Source organism: Musca autumnalis, unplaced genomic scaffold (genome assembly GCF_047663935.1).
Source record: "Musca autumnalis isolate F117 unplaced genomic scaffold, ASM4766393v1 scaffold_5, whole genome shotgun sequence".
Lineage (NCBI taxonomy): Eukaryota > Metazoa > Arthropoda > Insecta > Diptera > Muscidae > Musca > Musca autumnalis.
The window spans coordinates 5,396,823-5,419,290 of NW_027412088.1; the positions used below are offsets into that span (position 1 = coordinate 5,396,823).

General features: G+C 36.8%; 1 protein-coding gene, 1 long non-coding RNA gene and 1 other non-coding gene across 3 annotated transcripts in view; 2 read left to right on the top strand and 1 right to left on the bottom strand.

The window, feature by feature from the left end:
• Positions 1-22,468, bottom strand: part of LOC141387456 (uncharacterized) — a 102,450-nt gene that overhangs the window by 10,046 nt on the left and 69,936 nt on the right. The gene's annotated exons all lie outside the window — the stretch shown is intronic.
• Positions 313-384, top strand: TRNAT-UGU (transfer RNA threonine (anticodon UGU)). Its single transcript has one exon. It is a non-coding gene; the product is annotated as a tRNA-Thr (tRNA).
• Positions 794-14,264, top strand: Smyd4-3 (SET and MYND domain containing, class 4, member 3). The gene is made up of 7 exons (XM_073957185.1): positions 794-1,330; positions 1,449-1,644; positions 7,938-8,294; positions 8,373-8,615; positions 9,312-9,647; positions 13,562-13,901; positions 13,970-14,264. The coding sequence occupies exons 1-7, from the start codon at positions 1,009-1,011 to the stop codon at positions 14,162-14,164; spliced, it is 1,989 nt and encodes a 662-aa protein (XP_073813286.1). The 5' UTR covers positions 794-1,008; the 3' UTR covers positions 14,165-14,264.

Sequence of the window (22,468 nt, forward strand, 5' to 3'; positions counted from 1 at the left end):
GAAAGATCTCCGAGATGCATAGCAGAAGATTCGTCGTAGCGATTGATTTTAAGCAATAATTTTAGAGAATCGTCTACGTATGGCAAATCACTTTCGTATAAAAATTCGCTAAAAGATCGCCGGAAAGAAGCGCAGAAGAATAATCTGATCAAAAAATCTTCCAACAATTTTCCAAATGTTTGCAGGGTAATAACCAATTGCAAATCAAAAATAAAGAGAGAATACGTGTGGTTTGTTTACACTTAAAAGTATGAGGGCGAGCATCGCTGATCCAAGTACAAAAGCAATTCCATGATAACCCCACCATCGTACGCCTCTTTAGCTCAGTGGTAGAGCACTGGTCTTGTAAACCAGGGGTCGTGAGTTCAATCCTCACAGGAGGCAAAGTTACGTTTTTATATTAAAGTTATATTTTTTGGGAAGGCTTTCTTTCTTTTCAACAGATTAAATATTTAAATTTCTCTGTATGTACTATTTAGAACATACATATTTTTTGAAAACTACTAAATGTTGTCGGAATTCTTTAAGTCCTTAAGGCAACGTTGGAGGCTGCGAATTTTATGCCCACTAATTCATTGGAATTCTCTTTTGTGGTTCCTGGTTTCTACCATAGTTTGTTTTGTATCTTTCAGTAAGTCATCAGACACTGAGTCTTCAGAGCATTTTCCATCTATAAATATCGGCAAGTGGGAACAGTAAACATGAGTAACAACACAATTGAGGTGAGTAGCATGTAAATCGATGTGTATATTTAGTTAAATGTAGAATTTGTGTATATGTTTTTCATCAATTCACTTTTCATTTTTCTCTTCTCTGCAACGAAAAAAAACGGCCACATGCTGCCGAATTTTCTTTTCGGAAAATATTTGGTGCAGTTTTCATTCTAAACTTGTGCTATTAATACGGAATTTTTATTCTCTATCTTGTGAAAATAACTACAGAATTTTCTTGAAAAAGCAAAAAAAACACTTAGATTTCGAAAAAAATATTAAATTGTTTTGAATAAAAATGTCCTCTTTGTTGGGTGAAAAGAATTTTTTTGCCAGTTATTATGTGCAACTTAAAAATAGTATAGAAAATTTCGATGAAGAAGTGGAAAAAATTGGCCAGTGTAAAAATGATTTGGAACGCGTGAAATTTATAGAGAATTTCAAAGGTCTCAATGATGGTCAAGATGAAGCACTACATATACGTCGAGAATTTCGTGGAAAAGATGCTGCAACTGCTCTTGGTTTTAAGGAAAAAGGCAATATGGCATTTAAGGCCCAAAAATGGCTAGAGGCAATGGTTTTGTATACGAAAAGTTATGTGGCTTTGCCGGATGATAAAGGTATGGATAAAATGATGCATGTGGTAACAGTTTTTTCTGTCTTTAGAGGAGAACTCTAATGAGCGTTTTTGGGAAACGAGAGCATATTCTCATTTGAGTTTTTGGTTTTCTCATTTAGTGAACGAGAAATCTATTATTTTGGCTAATCGCTCAGCGGCTTTATATCATATGGAAAAATACGATGAAGCATTGATCGATATCAAGAGATCTTTGGATTATGGATATCCCAAGGATTTGTTGTACAAATTATATGAACGTTTGGCTAGATGTTATATGGCCAAGAAGGATTATCCAAATACAATAAAATATTTTAAGTAAGTAAAAAAATGTTATTAACATTATGAGAAAAGTAACTTTTGGAAAAAATCCCTAAAAATTATGTTATGGGATTGAGCATTTACATTCAAAGAAGGAGTCAATCATTCAAATGATAATTTTTAAAGATTATTGTTTTAATTTTTTTTATAAGAAAAATCTGTGTTCAACGTTAAAAAATCGGTTGCAATGTATACTGAGTTATTTTTTTATGTATACTCATGTTCTTACGAAGGGAAATCAATTTCAGGCACAGAATACTTGTTCCTTGAGAAAAATAATTCAAAACCAACTGTAATATTTTAGCCAAACATAGTTTAAGTTCGAAGATGAACCATATCGGTCCACCTCTTCAGGAACCTCCCCCAGAAAAGTTCAAAAATGTTCGGAAAAAAAATTTGGAAAAGTTCAGTTTAGGAGTTGTTTTCGAATCGCTTCGATTTTTGCTGTAACAACTTGTATTTGCTGCCCCATTACGCAGTACATGTTTTATCAGGGGCAAGTCGATACTTCTTGAGAAAATAACCAGAAGATGTAAAAAACCCCTATGACACCAAGTGTAGTGGTTGGACAGCACGATAACTCTCGAACTGATCAACCGATTTGGTCCAAAATTTGGCCTTCGTCCTAATTTGTCATAGTTTCAGTTCGAAGATACACAAAACCGGTCCACTACTTCCGGTCTTCCCCAAAATATTTAAAAAATGTCACTTAAATGGTATGCACGATATCTATTGAACAAATTTGGTCCAAACTTTGGATCTCCTTATATTTTGTTCAATTTTAGTTTAACTTCTAAAATATAGGGTACTTCCTCCAAAAAAGTTCAACATTTGTCTCTAAGTGCAGTTTATGGTCTGTTCGAAGATCCGATGCTGTTCGTTGTGGTCCTGTTTACAGCGATATAATGTTTTCCGTGGACATGTACATACTTCCTGGCGTACTGGTCCAAAAGTTATACGATGACCCAATGAAATGACTTGTGGGCGCTATATCTATCGAAAACATATGACTTCCAAAATAAGATCCACTTCCATAATGGACTTTGTCGATCCATTCCTTTAAGTGCCTCCTCTGCAACACTTTTGAACTTTAATCCTAATCCTAAACATTTATTTAACAATATTAAAACACATTCATATGTACATTTGAACATTGCATGTATAATTTTTCGTTAAAAATATGCCGTTCCTACACGGAATATAGGGCGGAAACTAGTTCGTTCCAACGTTGTCTATCTTGGGTAATTCATCGTATTTCTGGCCATGTGCCAAAGTTCTTGCTTTCTGCCTGAATTGTTCGTATCCATGTCATCTTGGGACGTCCTCTGCGCCTTGTACCCTGGGGATTCCATTCAAAGGCCATTTTATTTAGATCAGTGTCATCTTTTCTGAGTGTATGGCCTATCCATCTTCATTTTCGCCTTTTTATTTCCCTTTCTATAGGTTCTGATGACGTGAGTTGCAGAAGGTCTGCATTGGAAAATATTGCATATTCATCGTAAGCATTTGTTTATAAATATCTGCAGAGCTTGATTAAAGGTTTTGGTCACCTTCCAAGTTTCGCATCCGTAAAGCAGTATTGGTTTGATGCTTGTGTTGAATAGACGCAGCTTGGTACTTCTGCTGATGTTGCGGGATGAGCATATTTTCCTCATGTTGTGGAAAGCAATTCTAGCTTTATTGATACGGCTTTGTACGTCAGAATCGGCGCCCCCGTCCTTCGTGATTATGCTCCCCAAATAACAGAAGCTGTCGACGTCATCCACGACAGTGGGTGTGCTGTCCACCATTACAGTCAAAGGGGAAGTGTTTTGAGTTTCTAGGCGCATGAGTTTGGTCTTTTTCATGTTAATTTTGAGACCGATCGTTTTTGCATTTTGTAATAGCTGTTCCAATTTAGCTCTGGTTCCTTCGATGGAATGACTCATGAAACAAATGTCATCAGCGTAATCAAGGCAGTGTTGCCGAATTTGACGATTTATCGTCATTTTGACGATTTTTTGGCCCAAAATTGAAAAATGACGATTTGACGATTTTATGGTCCAAAATGACGATTTTTCACTTAAGCCAGAATTGCACGAAATAAAAGACGATTATTACATATTGACCAAAATTTCACGAAAGATTTTTGAGCTTTTTTAATGCAATTTTCAGACGGAGTGGCTATATTTAGGCACATATCTGGAATACAGGTATTTTCATAGTTTTTGCCCCGAATTCAAATTACATCAGCTGAAAATTTTCGTTTAGTTTTGTTAATGGATGAAAATCTTCCTTGAAAACTTTTCGAGATAAGATATTAATTGTATCTATTTTGTTGTAAAAAAATATGAGTCCAGCTTTATTAACTTCCTATTAATGCCGCCGTTAAGCTGTCAGGCAGTTTTGAATGACAATTTTTATCGATTTCCGACTGCCCATCAACCAAAATGTACGTGTACCGACAAACATGGGCGGAAGGAAACTATCATCTACTGAGTGCTGTTTTTATAGCGGTATTTAAGTGATATTGGGTTAGATTTATTGCTGTGGGTTGTATATCTTATGTAGCCAGCCTCATTCACAAAAATATCAGCGAAAAATCGCAATAAACGGTAACCAAACCGAGTTTTAGACTATGTTCACGATTTTTTGACGATTTTCCAAATTATGATGACGATTTGACGATTTTTTTGACGATTTCCGATCAAAAACTGTCGGCAACGCTGAATCAAGGTCGCTTAGCTTTTCATGTGGACGCCATTGTATGCCATCTTCGATTTCTGAGTTTGTTTTGCGCAGGACATTATCAAGCACAGGTATAAATAGAAGTGGGGATAAGACGCAGCCCTGGCGGACGCCGTTGCGAATGGTAAAGTTTGGGCTAGTTTTTTGTTTAAATCGCACGCTACATTCTGCATTTGTGTAGAGCTCGCGGATGATATCAATGATTTTATTAGGGAGCCCATATTGAGATTATCGAATACCCGTTCAATGTCCACAAATAGTAGATATAAAGGCGACCTGATTTCTACGGACTGTTCCACAACGATTCGGAGTGTGTTTATATGGTCAGTGCATGATCTCTGTGGTCGGAAACCGTTTTGTTCGCGCCTCAATTGTGGGTTTAATACTGGTGTGATTCGGTCAAGTATTATAAAGGCTAGAACCTTTTTAATTGGTGTTTAGGAGAGTGATTCCCCTCCAGTTTCCGCAGGAGCTTAGATCTCCTTTTTTTGGAATTGTGATAATGACACCTTCTTTCCATTTCGATGGTATATTGTTAGTGCTCCATGCTTCGCTAACGATGTGTTGTAGTATGGGGGTTAAGACATCTGCGGCGTATTTGAAAAGTTGCGGGGGTAGATTATCAGGTCCTGCGGCTTTATGACTTTTAAAATTGCGCTGGATATTTCCTCATTCCTTGGTGGTGCTACATTTATGTTGTGCGGCGGGCTGTTTCGGGATTGTTCCGTTGGCTGGTATTGGACAGTACTGTTATCATCGGCGTCTTTAGAAAATTCGGTCTAACGTGTAATTTGATGCTCAATTGTTGTAAGAGGGAGTCCGTTCTTGTCCTTAAGGGGCGGTATGTTTGGCCTTTTGTTTGTGATTTGTTTTATTGCAGTATAAACTCCTCTCAGATGGTTACGTCGAGCAGAGATTTCAGCATCTTCTGCCACTCCATTTATGAAATTATTTTTGTCTTCCTTTGCAAATTGCTTGTTTTTCAGCTTCCGTATATTGTTGCTTTTTGGTAAGTTTTTCTGCAGCATTTTTTCTGTTTATTAAATCTCCTTCGTACGATGGCTTCCCATGTTCTAGGGCTAATCCATGGCTTTTTTCCCTATTCTTTAGTCCAATCGTTTTCTCTGCTGCTATCCTACAGGCGTGGGTGACATCTTCTAACGTATGGGGGTGGTTGTGTTTTAAAAGTTCATTGTTTAGACATGAAACATAATTATGGCGCATCTCGCCATTTTCCAGACCTTTTATATTTAGTTGGTGTTGCGTTTCTTCTGAGATTTAATAGCAGATGGTCGTAATCGTATTTGTGCTACTAATAAGTTGTGGTCACTGAAGATGTCTGCACCTCTGCGTGTTCTCACATCCAAGAGTGAATTATGGTACCTTCTACTGATTAGTATATGGCCATTTCGTGATTATTCTTTTGTGCGGAAACCTTGTACCGCCTATGAAGAGGTCATTGTTGCCGCATAGTTCAACCAGTCGCTTACCGTTATCGTTTCTATCTGAAGGTAGCGCGTGTTTTACCATATGCTGTAGGTTTGTGTTATCATTTCCGACTTTGGCATTGAAGTCACCTAAAATCATTAGTATATCATCTTTGGGAGTGTTATCTTTTATTTCTTTGTCATCTGGCTCCGTTGGGGCGTAGCACTGCATAATGGTGAAATTTCTATACTTGGTTTTAAATCTTGAGGTGATAATGCGATCTGAGATAGGATTTTAACCTAGGAGTGCATTCTTTGCACTGCGAGATATAAGAAATCCTACTCCGCTCCGGCTGGTGTCTTGGGTGCCACTGTATATGAAGTAGTATCCAGAATGCGTCCACATGTCTCCTGTTCTAAGCCACCATGTTTCTGAGAGTCCTAGAATATCAATTTTGTACCTGTCCATTACTTTGCAAACTTGTTCAAGTCTCGATGCATCCGAAAGTGAACGAACGTTCCAACCATATTCCTTTTTCGAAAGCTAAAAGTCATCGTTGTATTCCGTTGGTTTATTATTCTTGTTTCCGTTTCCTGGGTAAGTTGGTTTTACGACCGGGCTACCAACCCTGAGCAGCCCCATTTACGTCAGTGGGATACGTACTGGTGATTTCGTAATCTTCAGGCATCCAGTCTCACCTTATCAATCACATTTATATAGCGGACCGCATGCTTCAAGACCGACGTTCGCTCGTAACCGCTCCTAAGATGGAGAACAGACGCTAGTGGGATATTTGTGTTCCACTTATTCGCAGCTAACCTTCATATCTGAATGTTTTCACTATCCGCAACCTGTGACCCGGTAGCCTTCAGCTCGGCTTCCACGTAATACCCATAAAATTCCGTGGCCCGGACGTCGGCAAGTTCAAATGTCCAAAAAGGCCACAAAATACAGAAAAGACCCAAAATATATTCGATCATACTATAGATGGAAGTTTCAATTCACATAGTCTGAGGGTATATCTCTGTCGGCAAAGCCGACTGATACTTTTTTACTTGTTTTGAAATGTTTACCGAGGGTACTTCTTGTTGTCCTATTTACAGCAGTTTTGTGTTTTTCGTGAACAAGCCCATATTTCCTGACATTAGGTCTGTGTGGTTACTCAAAAATTTGCAACAATTTGAACAAATTGTTACAGAAAGTTGTCTGTTAACTCACTTGTTCTCTTTTAACTCTCTGTTCTTCATTGAGAATCTGCAAGTTTTTACTGGAAAAATTTCTTCAACCAAGAACTTGCAAGTAACCACCAGACACACATATTATGTCACGAAAGCTATAACATTTCAACGTTTCAAAGTTTTTAAACTAGTTTAATGACACTTCCCGGGCCATCTTTTAAGTTGAACAGCAGGAAGCCACACCTTTATACACCCCTCGCACTAAAGTCTTGGGTAGCATTTCCGGTCTTTGACACAACGCTATAATTTTCTTCTCCATACTTTTCTCTGCTATTCTTGCAATATAAGAAGGATTATGTTTATAGTGAATGAATCTGTCAGTGGAATAAATAGGCCTAAAGCCTTTACCTAATTAACTGCGTGTTGCGTGTGCGTTCAAAAATACAAAAACAAAATACATGTATTTCAAATTGAAAACAACAACAAATACATGTATTTTGTTTTTGTATTTTTGAACGCACACGCAACACGCAGTTAATTAGGTAAAGGCTTAATGTTTATGAAATTTATTTTATTGATTTTTTACTCTTGTGCCAGACTATGAAAATTTTCATGTACGTGAAAATGAGTTTATAGGCAAGAGTTGTGAAGGGGGTGAAACTCTGTACACAAGGTTCTGTAATCTGAAATTATTCTTTGTGTTTAAATTCGTAACTCTCAAACCAATGTAAAGCAAGGGAAATATCAAAATTTTCATTTGATTTCATATACGTGTGTGGATGTCAATGGAATTTTAGAAGAAAATGACAAAGAGTTTTCAATGCAAATTTTCATAGTCTGGCATAAGACTTATTTGCTGTTGGCAAAGCCGATTGGTTCTTTTTACTTGCTTGTTATTTTTTTCAACATGTGAACAATTTGACTTGGAAAGTTCTAACTTATTTTCCCTTCTATTAGATTAATGATTACATCGATGGATGATGCCACAAATTTACAAGCCACAAGGAAATCGCAATTGAATACCGTGGCCATGACCATGATAAAAATGTTAGAACGTGATCCACGTACCAATAAACAACTGGAAATTCGCAAAAAGAAGGGCTTGCCAGAAGAAATGCCATTGTCGTTGGCCATAGCCGATGAAAAGGAATTTGTCAGTGAGGCAATTCGCTTCGATGAAAATCGTTGTGAAGGTCGTTTTGTCCGGGCTGCAACTGATGTAAAAGTGGGTGAAGAAATTCTCGTTGAGAAGCCATATGTGGCAGTTCTTTTGGAGAAATTTGCCAAAACTCATTGCGAACATTGTTTTATAAGGTAAGTGTTGTTGTCTAATTCTTGCTGATTTCGTAAGCAAGAAGACTTTAATGCTATAATTTTAATTCTACTTTCTAGAACTGCTATCCCAGTGGCTTGTCCCAAATGTGCTGATGTCGTTTATTGTTCGGAGAAATGTCAAAAACGCGCAGCAAAATCTTATCATAAATATGAGTGCGGTATATTGCCTACAATTTGGAGTTCGGGCGCTTCCGTAAATTGTCATATGGCTCTTAGAATTTTGACAAATAGATCTGTGGATCATTTCTTGGAAGTATACGATAAGATTGATGAAAAGCTAACTGCTGATGAAATACAGAAGTAAGTTGGACAATTTTGGAAAAAAAAAACCTTTGATTGTGGGGTTTAATGGCCTGTTTCACTAAGTCGATTCGAATTCAAATTCGTTTAAAATACTACCAAATTTGATTTATTTATTTTGGTCTTATTAGGACGAAATCAATTATATATGATTGTTTTTTTTTATTGATTGAATAAATTGTGAGCAATTAGTTTGGAGTTTGGTTTGAAGTGATTTATTTTTGTTTTTTCGTTCAAACAAAAAATTTCTACGAAAGGCATTTCGAACGAATTTGAAATCGAATCGTTATTGAGAAATAGCCTACTAATATCACTGTAAAGTCAAATGAAAGTGGTTCATTCACTTATTTTTATTTTATTTCGGAAATGAGTTATATTTACTTACCAAAGGATTACACATGCAAGTAACTTGCAGACAGTTGTGTATACATATTATAGTCGAAACTTCAATTTTTTCGAACTGACACTTGCATGTGTAAACGTTCGGAAAAAATTGAAGTTACTTTCAAAGCACTTACATTGATTACTGACATGGAAATTTTGTCGGCAGTGAGGTCGTTAGTTGGTGTGGCAGTGAATATGTGTGAGTGTATTGGTATTTTTCGAACTGTCACTTGCATGTGTAAACGGGGGGTTATGTATATCCTTTCCACTTTTAATTGTCCAATTTATTAATAATCTCTTCTTTTATTCCAGAATTCCAAAAGATGATTATCGTCGCATTTGCCATTTGGTACGTCATGACGATGAACGTACTGCTTCGAATTTCTTCCAGCATGCTTTGATGGCCCGTTTCCTAATAAAATGCTTGAAAACTGTTGGCTATTTTGGTGAAAATCCCAAACCAGAAGATGTTCTCAAAATCGAGGCCATTGCATTGAGAAATTTACAATTTTTACAATTCAATACCCACGAAGTAGCTGAACTGCATAAATCTCAAACGGATGGTAATGAAAAGACAGAATTCATTGGCGGCGCCTTATATCCAACGTTGGCTTTGTTCAATCATTCCTGTGATCCCAGTGTTGTGAGGTAAGTTAGACGGATAAAAAATAAGGAGTTGATTCGGAGTTGTCTAAGAAGAGTTGGATAGCATAAACTTTTAAAACAGTAAACGAAGTGCCCTCATATCAGTTGTGATGCTTTTTGGTGGTTTCGAGTAAAAACTAGTACAACATGAGGATTCTTGTCCGTAAAGGAATAATGTTAGAGAAAACAACAAGCTACTGCATTTCCTCGACATCCTATTGGGAACAAAGGTAGACTGCTTTAATATCAAAGGATGTTGCGTGATGCTATTTCGAGCTTGATAACATGGTATATTCTTTCGAGTTTCACAGTAAAATATAGTGGGACCTCAGATCTATTACGCGCGAGGAGGTCATGTTAACTACTACACCACCATGGCGTACACCTTGCTAATAAATTTAGTTTGGATTAAATAACAAAAGAGTTGCACATTTTTGCGGCGGAGGTATCGTGTCAACCAGCCATTTTAGTTTGTCGCCACTGGATTTTTAGAGCTCTTTGAAATATGTAGTGGCTGGAGAAAAAATTATATCGTTATATAAAGAATCACAAAGACTGCACATATGCAAAATGTTTAACTTTTGTGAGCGAGTTACATATGGCTGTTGTTCGATTCATTCTTGGAACCTGATGCACGTTTGAGGGAAATATTACGATTGGTCAAAATGGGCTGGCCCACTAATAACATCATATCATTGTCAACACGACCACAAGAAGTACCTTCAATCAAAACTCCAAAACAATCTTCGAACAGCCTAGAAATGCACTTAAGCAACAACTAAAATTTTTTGTTTTTGTAACAGTGTTTTTATTGTAAGTTCGTTTCCTGTCTGGAGTTAGATGAGTAGGTTTGCAGGGCAGTTGAAAAGGTGCAGTGTGTCGCGCGGGCCTTTGCCGCGTGCTGGATGTATGTTTTGCACGGCGTCATCATTCCTTGCCCTATAGGAATTCAGACGACTGCACTATCCTGAGTGTAGTTGTGGCGCTGCGATAGATGGGTGATGTTTTCCAAGGACCGCATTCACACGATAGTTGTTTATGGCATCTGCGACTGCATTAGTGTGGATGCTATTTAAACCTGATTGATAGGCTTGCTGATCTAGGAGTTATTTCTTGTGACGCTGCACTTCTCTTTCTAAGTCATGAAGATCCCTCCTTAAATGCCTGCATGGAGAAGTCCTATCCACCATATGGTTATTAGGATGGCTCTCACGGTAACACCCGAGAAAGTACTCCAAAGAAAGCATGCATTGTGTTACTGTACTGGGAGAATATTTGTCTCCATGTAGATGGTTCACTGAGAGCATGAGGAGGTACCCTCTTGCAGTTCTCAGGGTGGCATTCTGACAGGTTTGAATATTTTTCCATCGAGTTGCACTTATATTCGAGGACCAAACTGGTGCCGCATAGCTTACCACAGACGTACCTATCGCGTTATATGTGGTTAACAAGGTTTCGTTGTCTGCAACCCAAGTGCTGTCGGCTAGGGGCTTGGGGACTTTTCCTACTTCTCAGCTTGTCGCAGATAGCTGAGGCATGCGTGGACGACGTGAACATACTGTTGAAAGTGATCCCTAGAACTTTGGTGTAGTTTGTGATCGAAATTCTGTTACCATCGACAATGACATTCAACTTTGTTCTCACCTCGGCCGTTCATGTGGTGAACGAATATTTTCATATTCCTCGTGTGGAAAAATGTTGTAAGATCAGTCAAATATGAGCTCAGCCTTTCACAAATGACATCAGGGAAGGTAGCTGACACCAAGATTGTACAATCAGCCGCAAACGTTACGATCTCAATGCCGTCTGGGGCGGAATACAGGAGAGGTGGTAAAAATTAAACATATCCGGAGTTATCACCCACCTGTGGGAACTTCCTGTTTCACTCTACGGGGCTTGGATTTCTTGTTCCTGAATTGCGACTGACGTCCACACATAGAATTGATTATCCAACGCTTTAAACTTGGCCGGAGGGTTATCTGCTCAATGTCCTGAAACAGCGTGGAGTGCTTGACAGTACCAAAGGCTTTTGATAAGTCAAGCGGCACCATCACTGTTCTATCACACGGCTTGCTCTGGTTGAGTCCTGGATTAATATGTGTGGAGATGTGCTGCTTATGGTCGGCCATGCTGATGATCGGCAACTGGATAGCTGCTTCTGGTGCTGGGGGGACTCAAGGGACTTTGCTAGGGGCGACAAAAGCGAAAACGGCCTGTACGACTCACCTTTACTGGTATCCTTGTCTGGCTTCAGTACAAGGACCACCTGTCCATTTTCAGACTTCGGGAACGATGTACGTGGCTGGCGACAGGTTAAGAACTTTATTGAGATACTCGACTTCCGGCACATCCAGCTGTTTCTGCATTACTATCGAGATTCCATCAGCGCTCATCGCTTTGGATGATTTAGCGTTCCTGATGACATTCGCAACATCATCCATTGTAAAGGGTGGCGGTTCATCCTAGGCAGCAAGAGATCGCCTGCTCAAGAAACTGTTGATTAAAATAACTTGCGCACCTCTAACTTGCGGTCAGTCAGCGTAATGACGCCAAACGTGACAGAGGTCCTATATTACATCTTTTCAGGGTTCGAGAGTGACTTACCCGTTACCACAATTTACCTATTCTGGCTCCAATGTTGCAACTCTTCAGATGATTTAACCAATTCTTCCGTTTATGCAAACCGACCAACATGTTAAATTCCAGCGTCAGTTCCTTGACTCACACACACATACCTGTTTGTACTCATTAGTCATTTTAGTTGGTGCCGGCTGGGTTTTTGTGCCATTATATCAAGCATGGACTTGCCCCGAAAAAATTATACCCTCGTAATAGGTGCCGTGAGTACACCCAAACAGACCGACGTGAGACAAACAGACCGATAGAAGGACAGGGCTAAATCGACTTTAGTCCAAATGTACTCGGGATATAATACCATTATTTCGAAGAGGCACATTTTTTATCGTATCAAAAAGGGTGAATGATTAGAGTATAACGGGCAAAGTTAGCTTTAACACCACCTTCCCACCAACCAATTTTCCCAAAGTCAGACGTTTTTAACCCACTTAAAGCCACTGGTCGTTTAAACGCCAGCAAAAAATGTGCACAAAAATGCAGGTAAAAAACAGTTAGATACATGTTTTATCGCGGGTTTTTTTGTATTTTCTAATTATTTACTCATATGTCTGTCCTTCCCCGTTCATAAATTGACATTTGACCTGCGTAGTTTTTCGCGGTTCGGTCACAAAAATAACCCTTTTCGTGAAGTGATTTTTTGATTTTCTTACAATGGTAAAAAACACATATTTAGATAAGTTACACTTATACAACGCAAAGATTATTTAGAAAAGATGTGAAAGTATTATTCTAAAAACATAAATTGTGAATACAAAACAAGAATTCTTCTGTATTACACTGCAAAGTTAGCTGTCCGTTTAAACGGACAGTGGCAAAATCCACTACCGTAAATTTGTATGGGAAATTGATGTTTTTTACAATTACGGATAAAGTAAACATGCCGTTCTTTAGGGCGTACGATGGAAAATATTTTATAAAATGAAGAAGATAGAGAATATCTTTAAAAATATAAAACAGTTGGCTTTGTGCGTACGACTAAAAATGAAGTTTACTTTATACATATTTGTAAAAAACACCAATTTCCCATACAAATTTACGGTAGTGGATTTTGCCACTGTCCGTTTTAACGGACACCCGATTCCGGAAAAACTATAAGTTTTAAGAAAAAAAGTTACTTTTTAAAAAATGCTTAAAAATAAAAATAAAACTGAATTCAATAAGAAAATTTAAAATTTTCCAAAAAAAAATTTTCTGGCGCTAAGTGGGTTAAATCAATTCTATGTTTCTAGAAAAAGTCGCCCTCCCTAACAAAAAATATTTATTCTAATTTTAATTTTCAGATATTATCGCGGTACCACCATTCACATTAACATGATTAAACCAGTTGAAGCTGGTCTGGCTATATGTGAAAATTATGGACCCATCTATACCCAAGAACCACGCAATGAACGTCAAGCTAAACTCAAGGATTTGTACAAATTTGAATGTTGCTGCGATGCCTGTTTGGAGAATTGGCCCACATTCGACAAGTTGCCGACAGATGTCATTCGATTCCGTTGTGATGCACCCAATAAATGTAATGCTGTTATTGAGGTGCCACCGGAATGCAATGATTTTATGGTCAAATGTTTGACTTGCAATGAAAGTACCAATATTCTCAAGGGTCTGAAAGTAATGCAGGTGGGTACAAACAAAAAAAGTTTTATGAATTTCCATTTTGTTAACAGTTTCCCTTTTCATTTTCCTAGGATACTGAAATGATGACACGTACCGCCAAACGTTTATACGATACTGGTGATTATTCAAAGGCTCTCAATAAATATGTGGATCTTATAAAAATCATGTCCGAAGTGTTGGCCCCACCCTTCCCCGACTATTGTCAGTGTCAGCAATATCTCAAGGATTGTTTCCTGCACTTGGGCAATTTCTATAATTTGGATTAAATTTTACCACGGTTGGCTGGATAACCTATAATACGGAATAACTAATTTTTGTAAATGATTTCATGATGCAATAAAGTAAGAAAGAATGGAAAAAGTAAAAGTGCGTAATCAAATACGGATTCTAATACAGTTGTAAGGACTAAATGAAAATACATTTATTTGCAACAAAAGGAAATTGGCTCTAATACTCATCACTTTTTCCCAAACACCGATGACATTCCATTGATAATGACAATCTTTGAAAGACGAACAAAAACCACCACAACAACAAATGATGCAAATCACAAAAAAGGTAGCATGTAACTCGCACATGCAAAGTAAATACAGTTACAACAAAAACACAAAAGGATATTTTTTGTGTTGTAATATTTAGGGGTGATTTTTCCTTCAAAATATCATCCATCCTAACGCCACTATTGCTACAAAATCTAAATCTAACGCCATTAACTAACGGTTCGGCAAGAAAGCAGGAGACCCTTTTTTACACGTACTTTGATAATTTTTCATAGATCAAAGAGTACAGCTGCCGTTTTATGGCAAGTTGATGACAATTGTCTCGCCCCGGATGAATGGTTAGCTGAATGGATGGTTGGCTTACAAAGTGAGACAAAGTGAGAGAGAGAGGTGGTTGTTGCTGTTTGGTTGTCGGCTTTGAGTGACTGCTCGGCACACGATTTAATTTTCATGTAATCTGTCACTTCAATTTAACGATTTGATCATTACATTTTATGTCTATGATTTTGGTTTGGCTTCTGTCCCGTAGTGTTGTTCCCCGTTCGTCCGTCTGTCTGTCTGTCGGTGCATGCATCCTTTGTATCAATCGGTTGATTTGATCTGATTTGTGAGATTACGGTGCACATTTTAGATACAACACATATGGTCGATGGATGGATGGGTCGGGCGATCTTAATGTCTGTCTTTCGGGCTGGCCGTTCATTGTCAACGGCTGGCGTCGTCGTATTCCGTTGTTGATGGATGTGATTAATGAAGTTGATAACCGATTTAACATTCGTTTACATGGTTCATAATGGGATTAGGTGACAGATTTTACACTCAATTTCTTTTCGTTAATTTGTTTTTAGTTTAAAATTGTCGAATGTTAACGGCAGTATCATGCCGAATCGATCGGCTGATATATTTTTTTCTATAAAAATAAAAATTTTATATAGGAACATATTAATGTTAAAAATGGTTTGCATAAAACGATAATTAGAAAATCAGTTGTGTTAAAGGGTCCTATGACATGGATGATAAAAAAAATTGTGAAAATTACTATTTGAGTTATGAATGCCAAATTTCGATTAGTTTGCTACATACTTTTTTGGTTATGAAGAAAGAAATCGAAAACAAATCGATGTCGTACTTCCTCAACCTCGTATATTAAAAAATAAAATTTTTGAGGAGAGATAAAAAACGATAATATTTGGATACAGTGGGGATTTTGAAAAAAGTTTTAAGACAATTATTAGATAGTTGGGTACATCTAATTCCCTAATAATTGCATTTAAACTTTTTCTAAAATCCCGGTGTATCCAAAAATGATCATTTTTTATCTCGCTTCAAAAATTTTATTTTTTAAGATACGAGGTTGAGGAAGTAAAGCATCGATATGCATTAAAAAGCTATAAAGCGAACAAAAATGCGATTGAAGCGAACATCGATTTGGCAGGCAAAAATCAATTTTTAACTAATTTTAGAAAAAAATAATAAATTCGATTTTAAGGGCTAGAACACAATACAAATTATTATGCATTTAAGCTGAAAACACATCCCACGTTTGAATAAAGTTTTGTGTTGGGCGTTGAGAAAAAAAAAAACAACAGCAGGGCGACGCCGACACCAAAGTCCAGCGTTATATGTATGCCGGCACATATTTCAAATGAATTTGAATTTTTCGGCAACATGCCGAACAGTGTAAAAACGGCCAAAACGACATAAGACTTTACTCAAACGTTGGATGTGTTTTCGGCTTTAGGATGTTTTAAAGGGCAAAAGTGTTAGACTTTTGCCGAAGAGGTATCTGAAGGAATGGACCGACATAGTCCAAGTGTACCGACGTAGTCCATAGTTGAAAGTGGGTCTAATTTTAGAGGCCAATTCTCTCGATAGCTATGGTGCCAATCAGCCATTTTAGTTGGTCAATCCTTGATTTAAGTTTGAGAACAATATTACTACGCACAAAGGTTGGTCCATTATCAGTCACTCCTTACAGCGCCTACCAGCATATTTTGTTGGTCACCGTAGGATATTTTAAAGCTTTTTGACCCTTGTCAGGAAGGATGGACTTGCCCACAGAATATCGCTGTAAACAGGACCACAAGAAGTACCCTCGGTAAACGACCTTGAACATCCGTTAAGCGACACCTAAACAAAAATTTTTAACTTTTCTCACAGAGTTACCGAAGTAGTTGTTAGATTTGGTCTATCTTTGAACATCATTTAAGTTTGAGAACATATTACGAATTCAAAATTTGGACCAAGGTTAGTCACTCTTTCTGATAGTGATCGTGTTCACCAGTCGTTTTAGTTGGTCGATGTAGAGTATTTTTTTTAATCTTTTGGACCACGAAAGCACGGAATTGCGCTATAAAAATATTATATCCCCGTAAACAGGACCACAAAGTATTAGGTAAAAATTAAAAACGATACTCGAAATGTTGAAATTTGATGAGATAGCTGCCCGAAAGTGTTGTCCGATATAGACCTTCTTGGAAGAAATTTTACGATATGAAAAGTTCTGGCCAAAATCGGATAACTCAATACGTAAGTTATTGTGCTCATTAGTTATTTTTCCTTGTGCCGAATGGGTTTTTGGAGCTTCTGGGCCAGCCATTATCTCAGGAAGTATTGACTTGCTCCCGAAGAGATTGTACCGTGTAATATAGAACCAGGTGCAAACGTTTTCAAAACGATAGGATAGATATCCTTGCACCACACTTTTGCGAAAAACTTGAAAATTTTGTAAAGGAGGGTACCGATATAGTCCATATTCTAATCTAATCTATGACAGAAAGAAATATTATAATGTACTTGGACCTAGACGGTTACTACTACTACGTGTGCACCGTTTTTACGAACAATTTTGAACTTTTGCGGAGAGGTATCCGAAGGAATATACCAATATATACCATTTTCGCACTTAAAAAAGAATATAACAAAAGAAAAACTGCGGTAGGGATTTTAGTTCTAAAATGGCCTAATTGTAAGCCCTTTAAATTTTCTTGTATCAAAATCATCTTTTAAGGCCTGGAGATCCTCTTGTGAAGTTTTCAAGTCCAGAAATTGTCTTGTAAGACCTTGAAATCGATAGACATTTGGTCTGTTTCAGAACTGCAAGAATCTACTCATTTATATGACGTTTAATTATAAATAAGTCTTTTTGAGGTCTTAATATCTATCGAAGTCCACTAGCCTTGAAATCTACAGAATTCGTATTGTGTGGCTTTAATTTATATACCCAGCAAAATTTGACGGAAGGGGTTCTTTGCGATGACGTGATTTCATGTCATCTTTTGCATTGGTTCAAAGGAAGTCGTGAAAGATCCTATCTTTTCATTAGGATTTGAACCAATGCAAAGGAAGTCGTGAAAGATCCGATCTTTTCATCAGCATTTGTACCCATTCCATCGATCCAATAGAGATGATGTTTGTGTTTTTATTTACACACCTGTTTATTTTTATTTTGGTATGTTCCAGTACTGCAAAAATCTACTAATTTTTACTACTTTTTCCTATAACATAAAGGAAAAATTGTTATCGTAGTAAAAATAAGTAGATTCTTGCAGTTTCTGGAACAGACCAAAGTTGTTAGAACTGTCGTCGTGATGTTGTCTTACATTTCCTGCATATCAAACAACTAAAACTTCTAAACAATTGGTATTATATGAAGTCCCAACCATCGAGCTAAAAATAGAATCGGACTGCACACATTGTTATTTTAAAAATTCCCTTGTCTGTTCTAAATCTGACATAGAATGAAATCAATCAAATCTCGCTTCTTGGAATTTGAAAAAAAAAGTCGGAAACGAAAAGGAACAAGAATCTGAAAATAAAGAAGAAACTACTTTTGGAAAGAAACAATTAAAAATAAATTAATTAAGCATAAATGGTATTTTCCATAAAAAGTCTCTCCTACCCGTTCGTTACATTTTGTTCTTAGAGATCCCTAAAGCAAGCCGGGTTGTAGATCCCTACATATTTCCGTCACTAAACAAAAGAGTACAAATTACCAAAATGTTGTTATAAAATAACAAAATTATAAAATAAAAGTAATTTACGAAATAAAAATACTTAATTGAGTGCATTTGGAGTCCATGTCGAAATCTGAACTGGTGATGGGAAGATAATTGAAAAAACCTTTTGTAAGATGAAAGAATATCAGTTGCGGAGAACGGAGGAAGTAATCTTTTGCGTTGCAGCGGTGGTGATTACATTGCAATTTTTGATGTAAACTTTTTAAAAACTAAACTGATAAATTAATTGTAGTTATTTCATGAATTCGTTTGAATTTATAAAGAGTTTTGTTTTTCATGAAAACCATATTTCAATACAGCATTTCCATTTTCCAAAGAAGACATGAAAATTTCATGCCAAGGGGTTGGTGAAAATGACATGCCAAAGCATTGGTTAAAATGACATGTCAAAGCATGGGTGAAAATGACGTGTCAAAGCATTGGTGAAAATGACATGTCAAATCATTGGTGGATATGACATGCCAAAGCATTGGTGGAAATGACATGTCAACGCATTGGTTAAAACGACATGCTTAGGATCCAGAAAAGAACGTCATCTTTTGGGGTCCACGCTCATATAAAATTCATCGATGAAGATGCTAAAAAGATGACATGCTAGATCACTTGCACCCATGATTGAATGTCATCTTTGGCATCGAACATTTTGCTGGGTACACATAAACGTCATCTGTTGAGACCGTTAATTATGAGCCACTTATAAGGCTTCAAAACCAATATTTTGAAGCATTTAATTCTGTAGCAATCATCTTATAAAGAATTGAAAGTCTATAAAAGATCACTTAAGATACCTTCAATTCTATAGAAGTCGTTCTTGGAAGCCTTGAATTATATAGAATTATATAGGTCTAGAGAACAATGAAAGTTATCTTGTGACGCTTTAGAAGTTCACATGTGAGGATTCAATTCTACAGAAGTCCTTTTTCCCGTGGAAGACCTTGAAATCTATAAAAGTTCTATTGAGAGGCCTTCAATTTTGCAGAAATTTTCTTTGAGACCTTAACCTTTATACAAAACCTCTGGTAAGGTCCGGTCATTTTTTGATGATTTCTTTTGAAGCCATGACATTTATAGCAATTTTATTACAAGGCTTTAAATTTATAGAAATTTTCAAGTGAAGCTCTCAAATATATATACGTCCTATTGTGACGACTTAAAACCTCTAAAAGTAGTTTTCTGAAGCCGCCTTCAATTCTATAGAAATCCTCTTGTGATGCCTTAAAGAGACAGCTATCCCCTAAGCTAATAAAATTTTTAGAATATGTCACGATGTTTACCGTTTTTGGGAATGACCCTGCAATAAGGATACCTTCTTCAATGTGAACTTATAAATGTTTTTTGGCTGATTAATTTACAATACTCTGAATCACCTCAATCTACACAACGAGCATGTTTACGATTGAGTGTTCTCCACCCAGTTGTCACTTATAGGTTCAGACTTAACCAATGACTGTACATATCCACATAAATTCAGAAGCAGATCTCTACAATCACGACGCATGGGATGGCCTGTACACTGAAGAACGATGTTCATCCGTCGACGATTATGGTTACTTCCTTTATTCCCTTGACTGAGTTTCTCCAGTTTTTTGTTTTATCCTGCGAGGTATGTTAGATAGGGCCCCTGAGTACACGGAGGAAAAAAACGCCTCTCTAACATATGCCCCAAACAGCAAACATATATTTGTTTGCAATCAGTCCCAAACATAACATATGTTTGGGTCCTGCAAACAAATATATGTTTGGGTGCAAACAAATACAAACCCACAAGCCACAAAAAACAACATCCATATGCTCTTACTGAGAGCAAGGGAGCGTAAATTTTAATGTAAAACACATTGAAATGTATGCTCACTTGGTCTCAATAAGCGCTCACTGGCTATCTCTAACATATATACACATTTATAAAGGGTGGTGGTTTATTGAAAGGCATAGAAATACCAAACACAAAAGCAACAACAGACACATAGGTACATACAAAATTCCAAAGAAATACATAACAGACTTTAATACAAGAAAAACGGAATGGAATAATTTATAAAAAGGCACACTTTTAAAAAGAAAAAACCTCCTTAGTTGTGAAATAAAACACATTCCCTTCAAAGTTGATATCGTCAGCGGGAAATCGGAATCTGGAATCAAATGATTATATAATGTAATAAATAGATACATCCATACTTCAAATATACATATGTATGTATATGAAAAATTCTGTCTTGTCCAATAAAATATTTCCATTCACCTTTTTGATTCAATTATAAAATGATTCGGGCATTTAATTTACTAAAAAGCACCAGTTCTTTAAGAAAACACAAAACACTGATTTACTCACTCACTTTAACGTCTTTACTCAACGGTTGTATTTCGAAAACTGAAGAAAAAAAGAACAACATAATTAATACCATTTTTTCTTTTCCTCTTCGCTTGCTACGTTAGTTAACAACAACAAAGAACGAAACACATTTGTTTGGCAGCATACACACCACCAAAGCTTCTGCGTCTCCTATTACACCATACACACAGCTCTTTATTATAAAACTGCATTCTGCAGCCGCGAGAGTCCTGTTGTTACTCTCTTTGACAAAAATCCTCTCTCCACCCATAAAAAATATGTTCTAAAAAAAACTATGTTGGTACCCAAACAAATAAAATTGAGATATGTTACAAAATATTGCAAACATATATATGTTTGGTCACAAACAAATTATGTTTGGATCCAAACATATATTTGTTTGCAAACAGTCCCAAACAAATATTGGTTTGGATCCAAACATATTTGTAACATATATTTTTCTTAGTGTACGTCCCTGGTATATCCCGGACATAACGACATCACTTGATTTTCGGTATTTTTAATTTTTGCCATATTTTCTGTCTTAATTAGCGATATGAGAGAAGTCTCCCTTGTCCCATCTGGGATGTTTGTGGAACAATTATAATTAGCTGTATTTTTACGTTCCCAGTAGTCAAAAAATCTTCACCAAAAACAGTGAACATTGGTCCACGTGATGTAGCGATGAGGAAATTAATTATTCCAATTTATTTTGGTATACTTCATGGGGTATAACAAGTTCGGACCACCGAACTTAACGTTTTTACTTGAATATTCTAAGTTTATGTCTAAATGTCTGATTTCTAGATAAATGGTTGTACACCACCTACTTCTATGTCGACATGGCCATCCAATTCCCTGTAGATTGCAATTAAAGTTGATTATTATTGGCATTCCTGGCGAAAATTAGTCAGTAATGGAAATTACAACACAAAATTATGTAAATTACTTTTATAACACACCTACAAATCAAACTATTTTCCTAAAAGTTTGACAGCTGCTTGTGCTAGTTTCCTAGATTTGCATTTAATTAAACTTATTTTTTCAAAATAAATCAGCCCTCTTTCATGTGAACCCCACAACATAGCAGAGAAATAACTTCTTTTTCATGATGAGGTGTTCATTTTAATTCGACCATAATTCCCTTTTGATTCATGTTTCCAGCCACTTTTAATTGTAGAGTATTTTACAGCAGATTATTGTCGAAGGAGAGTGAGTCTATGAACATGTCCCCATATGAACAATTTTATCAAGATTACCCTCGCGCTACACTTTAATTAAGTTTGTCGATCTTTGTTGTTTTTGTAATTCCCTGCTTTAAACAACATCCTCTACTACTCTTTGCACCTCAACTCACTCACCACCAACACCAGTGACACCATTATCCTAACTTAGCAATGAAATTTTGAGCGGCGTGCACGCCGTCGCAGTGGGCGACAAATGTAAATGGCGTTATCCTTTTTTAACGCTGCATCCCTTAATGTTGAATGTATTGTTGTAAAAAGAAAATAAAAAAATTGGGACAATGTTTACTTGTGTCCTCATTAGGTCTCTCTTGGTGTTTGTGTCTGTCGTTCTGGCATAATAAATTATCCGATGTGCCAGCAAAACAATGGAAAGAAAACACTTGAATTTGTTTGTATGGGATGATCCTTAATGGCCATGTCAATGTCGATCGACAACAACAACAGCTAGAGTGCACCACTCCATTGTTGTCCAAAT